The 11,017-nt window shown below is 41.2% G+C and overlaps 3 protein-coding genes across 3 annotated transcripts; all 3 read left to right on the top strand.

Moving 5' to 3' along the window:
• The first annotated feature begins 5,069 nt into the window (after window positions 1–5,069).
• Window positions 5,070–5,768, top strand: LOC148769098 (uncharacterized). The gene has a single exon (XM_088820228.1). The coding sequence runs from the start codon at window positions 5,070–5,072 to the stop codon at window positions 5,766–5,768; it is 699 nt and encodes a 232-aa protein (XP_088676354.1).
• Window positions 5,769–7,201: 1,433 nt separating this feature from the next.
• On the top strand, window positions 7,202–7,786 carry LOC148769097 (uncharacterized). Its single transcript, XM_088820227.1, has one exon. The coding sequence runs from the start codon at window positions 7,202–7,204 to the stop codon at window positions 7,784–7,786; it is 585 nt and encodes a 194-aa protein (XP_088676353.1).
• Window positions 7,787–9,224: 1,438 nt separating this feature from the next.
• On the top strand, window positions 9,225–10,256 carry LOC148769096 (uncharacterized). The gene is made up of 2 exons (XM_088820226.1): window positions 9,225–9,283; window positions 9,758–10,256. The coding sequence occupies exons 1-2, from the start codon at window positions 9,225–9,227 to the stop codon at window positions 10,254–10,256; spliced, it is 558 nt and encodes a 185-aa protein (XP_088676352.1).
• Window positions 10,257–11,017: the final 761 nt, after the last annotated feature.

The following is an 11,017-nucleotide window of genomic DNA, read 5'->3' as shown; positions in this document are numbered from 1 at the left end:
TCTTAGATATGGTAATTATTTTTAAGATCTCATTATTTATACATTCGGAAGAAAAAAAATATTTAGGGTTTGAAAAAGGTGTTAGATATCTATTTAAAATTTAATTTGTATGTAACGATTTGGATCGACTAGATTGATAAATCATTTATGTGAAAAAATTATATTCGAGACCAAATCACAACAAGGAGACAAAAATGATGGCACAAAAACATGGGTTAGTAAAGTTGAAAACCAATGGAAAAACATACCTGTGACTTAAAGGAAAGACAGATTTTAGCTGGTGCACTTTGTTCTTCTATGACCCTCTTCCCATTGTTATTTTGTTTTGCCATTTTTTAACCCTAAAACTCTTATGTTTGTTTGTGTGTGTTGAGAGCGAGAGACAAATGAGAAGATTGTGTGTAAATTTAACTATATGCGTTGGTGGTATTTATGTTTATTATGTGAAAAATTACAACAATAGTAGTATGACATGATGTAAATGTGATTACAAACATAATTTCTTCAAATACAAGTTTACACAATCTACAAATATATTTGACTAAATACACTGGTCAAATAAATAATTAAGATGTGAAATACTTACTTTTTTTACTCTCTATCAATTACAAGGTCTAGTCACTTTATAATGTATATATGGTAAATCTCCTAAATAGAAAAAAATCTCACATTTATTTTATTTATTTATTATTGGGTACATGATTCATTCTCTTTATAATATTAAATATTCTAACAAAGCGCAATATGTATGGAGCAATCTATTTTTATTATTCTTCCCGACAAACCATGACCCACGTAATATACTTACACTAACTAAACTTAGATATAATGCATCTTGCAAAATAAAATTAATAAAAGCACCATTAATTATCACACACACCAAAGCACACACACGTTGAGCAAATACATAAACCATACAGCCCCAAAAGATCATGTACAACAACATTTATCATCCCAATTATGCACACAAAGTGTAAACACCTTTTCTCAACTTATTAAAAGAGATTCTTACCATTAGTTTCACTAAAACATCGTTAAATAAAATCCAATATTCCTTTATCGGTATTGAGCTGAAGATTCATGATTTAACCAATCATATAATCAATTCATTTATTCATGCACTAATTCGAAGTTATGTTTAAGATATCTAGTTTAAAATATTTATGTGGGTATTACTTTTTAGGATGATTATTTGTTTTTTCTTTAGGGATAATTTTTGGAATACCCACAAACCATAACACATAGTAATCATCTCAAAAATATCTTCTCTTTAACTTTTTTTCTTATGGAAAAGAAGCATTACATTAAGCGACAACGGCAAACCTGATGGAAGAATATAGAGCTTCATAAAATCTTTGCATGAAAGTTTTGCATGAGAATTACCATAAAATTTCCCCAAATGTTTGAAAAAATTAATAGAACGCATATCAAAAATTTCTCAATGTTTAAGTATATTTACGAAATAGTCAAATGGTTTTTGGTTAGGGAAGTCCAAATCAGGTTAAGTTTTCATGCTCGAAATTGTGGCGTTAATCATGTATTTTTTTTACCTCAATTATATATTCATTAATACTAAACGAAAAATAGATTTGTTTTCTTAAGTCTAAAATAAGTATTTGTCAATTTTTCCATATTAATTATTATTATTATTTTTTCATTTTTTTGCACTAAGCATAATTTTTCTTATTTTTTATTTTATTGTTTTGGCCAAAATTGTACTTTTACTTCATGAAGGCACATGCGGGCGTCGTTAAAAACCTTGTCGACCTTGAACAAGGCAAATAGTACCCCCTATTTACAATTACGAAAAGTAAAATGTCCTAAAATATCCACTAAAACTAACTGCAGAATCATACTAGGAACATCTATACTACTGCAAAAACGTAAGTTAGTTTTGTGCGTAAGAGCCAACTTGGCCAAACCGTCTGCCACTTGATTTCGCTCTCGATCAATGTGTTCTACGCCCCTCTCCGGTGAGAGGAGCTTACGAATTTCATTGATCATGTACTGAAGTTTTCATGCTAATCCTATGATTCGATTTACCATAAATTTTGTTAATTAACACAAGGAATCAAAGTGAATTTAACAAAAAGTTGTTAGAACACACGTACCGTGTATATCTCAACTAATTGCCTTATTGTGGATTTTTTTTACATAAAATATATTAGGTGAGTTGCATAAATTGTAGTAAGTATTTACATGAATAACTTAAGTTCTTTCGATACCTATTATGTGCTAGATTTAATTAGTAAATATCCAATCTAGTATTTGTGCTCTAGTTAAGTTTATTTCATGATTTATGTGTGATTACGTCACTTGCGTGATTTTATAAAAATTAATTATTTATCTTATAAAAGTTGTTATGTCGTTACACATATCTAGATAATTAGTAAACTATATTTTCATATGTTCGAGCTTAATTACATAATTTATGTAAAATTGGTATATATTTTACACTAACTATTTACAGGTGAATTTATAGTGTCTCCTATTGCAATATTTTTTGAAATTTTAATTAACACTATTACATAATAATTTTCTACAAATAAATATATATTACATTAGTGCATATAAACATACACACACATGTTTGTGATATATAAATTGATGATATTGTTTATTTGAACATAAATTAGCTAATTTCCATGATCGTCCATATGTTATTTAGTAATTATTTGCATTAATCCTACACTCATGCATGCTTAGTCATTTGAAAGGACATTCTTCCTTTTTTTAACACCTAAATCCACATTTGTTTTCTCTCTTCAATCACCCCCGAAGCACCACCACCTCCGTCGGCCAACACCTTATATGGATTCAAGAAAGTAAATAAAGAAAATAAAAATACAAATCCTATATAACTATATATTTGGACTAAACCAAGAGCACCATCAAGAACACTTGCCCCCTCTCGAGAGAGCGAAAACCTCTCAATTTGACACTCAGACGCTATTTTTCTCCATTCATTTATGATATACCTAATTGGGCCGGCCCAATGGGCCCCCAATTTATCTAATAATAAGGTCCACTACACGAAAGCCCAAGCACTTTCAAAGTAAGGCTTGGGCCCAATAAAGTAAGCCCAACCCAATCAATGACATATAAATAGATGTTTTACTCATTTGTTAAGGTAGGTTCTATTATTAACTAACAATCTAGAGTGTTTATTCTCTCTACTATCTCCACGATCCATACATCTGACTTGAGCGTCGGAGGGGGTTCTGCCGGATCAACCCCCGGCTTAGTTCACGTGTGTTCATTTCGCAGGGACCTTAGGATCATCAAGTTGTTAAGCTACTGATCCGCTTTGCTCTCCCAGCTCGTTTTCTATACTACCCCAGGTGATCTAAGTAATTAGCATCATCATTTTGGTGCCGTCTGTGGGAACGATGCAAACCAGATTACGTCCAACAAGATCCTCCTAAGGCGTCTGCTCGGAGAAAAATGACACAGCTAATAACCTCCCAGTCCGTGGAGGATCTGGCTTGCCACCTCCTCCACGTGCCGTGGATCCGCCTCGCGAGGTTCAGGTGATCCCCCCTCGGGACCCACCACTCGCCGATCCGCCACTCTCTGCTCCTCAAACGGTTCAAATAACCGAGGATGCGCTTCAACGCATGATAGCAGAAGCCTCAACTCGCGCCGCCACCGAAGCCGCCACTCAATATATCGCCACGATGGGGGCAAACGCTCCCAATGTGATACCAGCGCCAGCTCCACCTATGGGGCAACCTATGGCACCACCGCCAGTCCAGAACCAAATAAGTGTCTCCTCCTCCACCTCGGACCCACGGTCCCGAGTGCAGCTATCCACCAATCACAGAGGGGCACAGCCCAGACAGCAACGTCAGCGCTCACCCCCATGGGGGAATGTGTCTCCACAGAGAGTCCATCTCTTTAATGAAGGAGAAGGCGAGGTAAACAGCAGAATGTCTCGCCAAATTCCTTTCCCCCAACCGAACAATCCAACGGGTGAAAGAATGCCCGTCCCAGTAAGACGTAGCCCTTTCACCATAGACATCCTCAACGAGGTATTACCTCAAGGAGTGAAGATCTCGGGGTTACATCAATTTGAAGAGACCACCGATCCACAGGAGCATATAGAGAAATTCAACGCCATGGCAGATTTGTATGGCCCGACGAACGCTGCGATGTGCAAAATGTTCCGCACCACTCTCTCCAAGAGAGCTAGAATTGGTTCAACTCTCTACCCACGAGATCGATTGACACCTTCGCTCGGCTGTCAACACGGTTCACCAACCAATTCGCCATCAACAAGCAGTATGCCAAGACCCCAGCCCACCTTTTCTCTGTAGTACAGAGAGATAACGAAACGTTTCGCAACTACATCAGGCGTTTTGTAGAAGCCGTCCATGAAGTCCCCAGTGTAGGGCAAGATATGCTCTCTAGGATTATGCAACAAAACTTGAAGTCGGGTAGATTCAAAGAATCTATCGCGGAAGGAAACCAGGAAACCTTGAGGAGTTGCTGAACTGAGCTGAGAAATACGTGCGAATAGAGGAAGCTTCTACCCATGCTCCTTCCAAGAGGAAGATGGAATATGATCGACAGGACGTTAGAAGACGAGATGATAGACGTCCACCACCCCCTCCTCAAGGACAATCATCTTCCTCATACAATCGGTTCACTCCGCTAAACACTCGCCTCACTGAAATCCTTCATGTGATAGAACAAAGAGGTTTAGCAGAACCTCCACGTCCTATGCAGCCAAATGCGAAACGAGAAAAGTCGGATCGCTATTGTCGATTCCAAAAGGATAGAGGACATACTACCGCGGACTGTGCACAACTCAAGGTAGCCATTGAAAGATTGATTAAGCAGGGCCACTTAGGCGAGTACATCGATAAGACTCGAAACAGGCGCCGTGATGACTCCCACGCCGAGATAACAATCGAGATCAACCACAACAAAGAGAGGAGGGACGTCATCGGCGAGAACAAGATAACAATGATAATCAACCCACCCGGGGAGTCATTACATTTATCTCCGGAGGACCAGCGGGTGGCGATTCACAAAATGCGAGACGCAACCTTGCTCGGTCACCACGTATGAATCAAGAGCATGCCTCTTCATCCGCATCTATCTACCAGATACATAGACCCGATAATAACATAGTCTTCAACTCTTCGGACCTTGAAGGTCCAGATGAAGATCATGTCGATGCACTAGTAATCACATCGTCGGTGGCCAACTTCTTGGTTAAGAAGATATTAGTGGACGAGGGAAGCTCAGCCGACATCATATACCTCCACGCTTTCAAGCAGCTGGGCATAGATAATGCCCGGTTTAGCCCCATCTCCACGCCCCTAAAAGGATTCACAGGAGAGGGCATTTTGTCCATGGGAGAAGTGGAGTTGCCTGTCTCTTTAGGGGAAAACCCTTGTCGAATCACCAAGATAATCAAATTCCTCATCGTCAACAAGTCGTCCCCCTACAACATCATCCTAGGGAGGCCAGCAATCCGTACATTCAAGTCAGTACCATCCACCTACCATCAGAAGTGGAAATTCCCTACTCCCTATGGAATGGGGGAAGTACTTGGAGATAGACGTCTCGCCCGAGAGTGCTATGCAAGAGCCCTACGAGAACCTTCCAAGAAGCCTAAACCGTCCGGAAGGGGAGACGACACCCAAAAACCCGACAAACGGAAATGGGTCAACGCGATCATTGAGAACGATAGAGAAATCCTCATCAGTGTACCTGACGATAGCATCAAGCTAGCTGCCGTCGAAGAGCTAAACTCATAGAGCTCACACTTGGAGATGAGTCCAAACTCTTATGCATCGGATCCGACTTGGATCCAGAGATGGAGAAGCAACTAATCAAATTCCTGCGACACAATGGAGACATGTTCGCTTGGAAAGCTCAAGATTTGTCAGGCCTTCCCCCTCAAGTATCTCTGTATCGGCTCAACGTCGACAAAAGGATGAAGCCGATTAAACAAAGAAAGCGGACATTCGGTCCCGAACGCAACAAACACATCAAGGCGGAAGTGGCGAAGCTTCTAGAGGCAGGTCATATACGACCAGTTCAGTACCCTGAATGGTTGTCGAACGTAGTACTCGTTCCCAAGCCCGGTGGCAAGTGGAGGTTATGCGTGGACTTCACTGACCTCAACAAAGCTTGCCCGAAAGACCCTTTTCCTCTACCAAGAATCGACCAACTCATCGATTCGACCTCATGATGCGAGCTCCTCAGTTTCCTTGACGCATATCAAGGATATGACCAAATCTTACTCGCCCCGGAAGACCAAGAGAGGGCCAGCTTCGTCACAGACCAAGGCATCTACTACTATCAAGTCATGCCTTTCGGATTAAAAAACACGGGAGCTACTTACCAACGTCTAGTGAACGCAATGTTCGCAGATCAGATAGGTAAGAATATGGAGGTGTACATCGACGACATGCTCGTCCAAAGTGTCAAGGTCTCGGACCACTTAACCGATTTGGATAAGTGTTTCGCCACCCTGCGAAAATATAAGATGAAGCTCAACCCCCTCAAATGTTCATTCGGAGTTCGGGGAGGCAAATTTTTGGGATATATGATTTCGCAGCAGGGTATCAAAGCTAATCCCGTGAAAATCGAAACAATCACCTCCATGGCTCCACCAACATCTATCAAGAAAGTCCAACAGTTTAACGGCTGTTTAGCATCCCTGAAAAGGTTCATTTCAAGGTCAGCGGTCAAGGCTCTCCCCTTCTTCAAGATTTAAAGGGGAGGAAAAAAGTTTGAATGGGATGAAGCATGTCAAAAGGCATTCATCGAGCTGAAGTCATATCTTGCATCACCACCCTTGCTTACAAAACCTCAGCCTGGAGACACCCTCTTGTTGTACTTAGCTACCTCAGCTGACGCCATCAGCGCAGTCCTCATCCGAGATGGAGGAAAAGGTCACCAACCCATATATTACATTAGTCGCGCCCTTCAAGGAGCCGAACAACGCTATACAAATATGGAGAAGCTCGCTCTCGCCCTTATTAATGCAGCTCGAAAACTCCGACCTGACTTCCAATCACATCAAGTGGTGGTTCTCACCAATTACCCCCTGAAGCAGATATTAAGGTGTCCCGAGACATCTGGGCGACTAGCCAAATGAGTGATAGAGCTGAGTGAGTACGGGGTAGAATTCAGACCCCGCCCCGCCATCAAGGCACAAGTCTTGGCCGACTTTTTAGTAGAAATGACCTCAGTAGAAGAGAGCACCTCTCTCCCCACTTGGTCCGTCAACGTTGATGGATCTTCCACAACCATAGGAGGTGGCGCGGGTATCGTACTAACGAACCCTGACGGAGATGAATTCGAATATGCTCAACGATTCGAATTCACAGCTTCAAACAATGTCGCTGAGTATGAAGCACTGATAGCAGGACTCCGTCTCGCCTTAGCAGCCGAAGCGCGTAAGCTCCTAATCCAAAGCGACTCTCAGCTCGTCGTTAACCAGGTACTTGGAATTTACGAGACCAAAGAAGACTCCATGGCCAAATATTTGGCTCTCACGCACACTCTGTTATCCAAATTCGAGAGCTACGAGATAAGACAAGTACCTCGCTCCAGTAACATCAATGATGACAAATTAGCTAGGCTTGGAAGCTCCATGGAAAGCATCGGAAGTCGTAAGGTGACGCTCTTCACTTCACCTCAGCCGGAGATAACTTCAACCAGTGAAGGACAGTACAACGAGGAGGATGAACCATGCTGGTTCACTCCAATCATAAAGTATCTCAAGAAAAGAGAACTCCTGATACGAACCACGCCAACATCGTGACGAGACCCGATATCAATACTTCGGATTTCAAATCCCGGACCGTCCAAAAGAAGGAATCAAAAGGTGGAACCGCGACCCATTGCCTATAAAGAGGCAAGAGCCTTGGTATGTGAAGACGCCACAATCGACTGCGGAAGATCGATTGATAAGTCGAGGTGAACAAACGAAATCCACCGTAATGTTCGAACGGTTCATAAAGAACCAAACGAGAATATTCTCAATTAAATCATCAAAAATCGTCCATTAAAATCAGCCAAATTGGCTAAATATTTATAAGATTAAAAAAAGACTCATTTTTCACAAGGAAAATGACTTTTACCTAATCTATAATAAGGAAACTAATAAATAAGAAAATCCTAGCCATAACTAACTGTACAATAATATAAAATAATAAGTCCTAAAATAAAAACTTAATTTAATAAAATCTAAACTCCAAATATGAATTCAATGATATGATCCTAAATACATCCAACACGAAGAATTGGAAGACAAGGAAGAGGAAAATTCGTTGGACAAGTCGAATTTCATGCATCCCGAAAAGTCCCGTATAATTCTGGCAGAGTACACTATTTGGCTTTTACGTTCTCATCTGAAGTCCAATTAAGATGATTCGAATTGCTACGGAAAGCCAACTTAAAAATCTAAAACTTTGCTGTTTTGATCCGAGAAAGATTCGGTGTGGAGGAGGTCAGAAATCGAGCTTGAAGTGAAGACACGTGCACAGCCAAATGTCTACTCGAGTTATGAAGAATGTTCGTGTCGTCTACTTGATATTTCGAGTTTAGATTTTATTATATTACGTTTTTATATTAGGTTTATAATATTTATATTATTTTAGAGTTAGTTATGGCTAGGATTTTCTTATTTATTAGTTTCCTTATTATAGATTAGGTAAGAGTCATTTTCCTTGTGAAAAAGGAGTCCTTTTCCTTGTGAAAAAAGAGTCCTTTTCCTTGTGAAAAAAGAGTCTTTTTAGATCTTATAAATATGTAGCCAATTTGGCTGATTTTTAATGGACGAAATTTAATGGTTTAATTGAGAGTATTCTCGTTTGGTTCTTTATGAACCGTTCGAACATTACGGTGGATTCCGTTTGTTCACCTCGACTTATCAATCGATCTTCCGCAGTCGATTGTGGCGTCTTCACATACCAAGGTTATTGCCTCTTTATAGGCAATGGGTCGCGGTTCCGCCTTTTGATTCCTTCATTTGGACGGTCCGGGATTTGAAATCCGAAGTATTGATATCGGGTCTCGTCACGATGTTGGCGTGGTTCGTATCAACTCCCAACTGATCTCACTGAAGCACGCAAGTTGAAAACAAGAGCCGCTCGCTTCGTTATAGTGGGAGAAGAATTGTACAAACGAGGATTCTCATTCCCCTATCTCAAGTGCCTCGACCCAACCACAGCAAATTACGTACTTCGAGAAGTACATGAATGTATCTGCGGAAATCACTTGAGCGGGAGAACCTTAGCTCTCAAACTACTGAGGCAAGGTTACTACTGGCCAACAATGCATAAAGACGCAAGAAATTAGTTCGGAGGTGTAAGCCTTGCCAAGAGCATGCCAATGTCCCTCACCTGCCAGCGGCATTAATGCAACCGATTGACAGCCCCATCCCTTTCGCCCAATGGGGAATGGATCTAGTTGGACCATTCCTGCCCGCCACGGGAGGGCGCAAATTCCTCATTGTAGCAGTGGATTACTTCACCAAATGGGTGGAGGCTGAACCCTTAGCACGCATCCGAGAAGAAGAAGTCATCCAATTCCTATGGAAGAGCATCATATGTCGCTTTGGGATCCCACGTTCCATTATTTCAGATAATGGAACCCAATTTTGCGGCGACAAAGTGAAGAATTGGTGCCTCGGCTTGGACATCAAACAGTTCTTCACATCCGTAGCTAATCCACAAGCTAACAGCTAGACGGAGGTCACGAATCGCACCATACTCCAACACCTTAAAACAAGGCTTGGAAGTGCCAAAGGGAAGTGGGTGGAAGAATTTCCTAGCGCCCTATGGGCTTATCACACAACCCCACGAACAGCAACCGGAGAGTCGCCCTTTAATCTGGCGTTCGGTACAGAGGCTATCGCACTCGTTGAAATCAGTGAACCATCTTGGAGAATCACCAACTATGATCCAGCAGCTAACGAAGAAGCTATGCGGGGAAGCCTGGACCTCGTAGATGAGCTACGAGAGATCGCATGCATCCGGCAACAGATGTATAAATCACGCATGGCCAAGGCCTATAACTCAAAGGTCCGCCCTCGATCCTTTCAAGTTGGAGATTTAGTCATCCAAAAAGCTGAAGTCTCGCACCCCATTGGTAAGCTCGATCCAAAGTGGGAAGGATCATATATAATCACAAAAGTGGTCAACACTGGAGCATATCGTCTCGAGAACCCTGACGGACACCCTATACCCAGAACTAGGAATATAGGGAACCTCAGACGGTTCTACGCTTAAGGTATACATCTACCTTACTTAAGATCCATTGAAGTTACCACCCATACCCATCTTATACAAAAATTTCTTACAAATTGTTACCCCTGCAGGTTCCGCGACCTTCCACGTTACTCGTCTTGCAAAACTATCCCTACATGCGAGGGTAGTCTCTACTTCATGACGAGGTGCGTAAACATCCGACCTAAACTGGGGGGCTAGTAATTTTACTTACATCAGCAATTCATAATCACATCTCATCATCTTCTTACAGATTGAGAACCAATTACGAGGGGATGCATATTACTCATCAATGGCCCAAAGAGCGAAGACACTTCATACCACATCGCCAAGGGTAACAATACTCCCACTAAAATATATCACACGCATGCTCTTGTATACTCTTACTAACGTGATAAAATAATTCCACTAACATGCATGATCACACAGCAAATCACAACAACTCACGAGTTGATTTCATATCTCGGAGTGCGAGGAAGAAAAGCAATCCCCATAGTAGGGTACGTAAATTGTAGTACACATCACCCCAGCTTCAATTACTAAGTCTTCAGTACAAGTATTTAAACAATGTTTTTCTCAACTATACTTTTCAAGCATAGAGACGCCAAAGGAATTCAATCTACCATCAACACAGCGAAAACGAGTACAAGGAAGACGTGGAAGAAAAACAAGTTTAGTAAAATCATTTAGAAGAATTTTTTTAATCAACTTATTTGCTTTTGTAATAGTTATTTCCCTTCGCCTCACGTAGGCCTATGACATTC

The sequence above is a fragment of the Erythranthe guttata genome, chromosome 7 (genome assembly GCF_056151865.1).
Source record: "Erythranthe guttata isolate IM_541 chromosome 7, IM_541, whole genome shotgun sequence".
NCBI classification, from domain to species: domain Eukaryota; kingdom Viridiplantae; phylum Streptophyta; class Magnoliopsida; order Lamiales; family Phrymaceae; genus Erythranthe; species Erythranthe guttata.
Note: the sequence above shows the minus strand (reverse complement) of the source record. Positions and strands in the feature narration are given on the sequence as shown.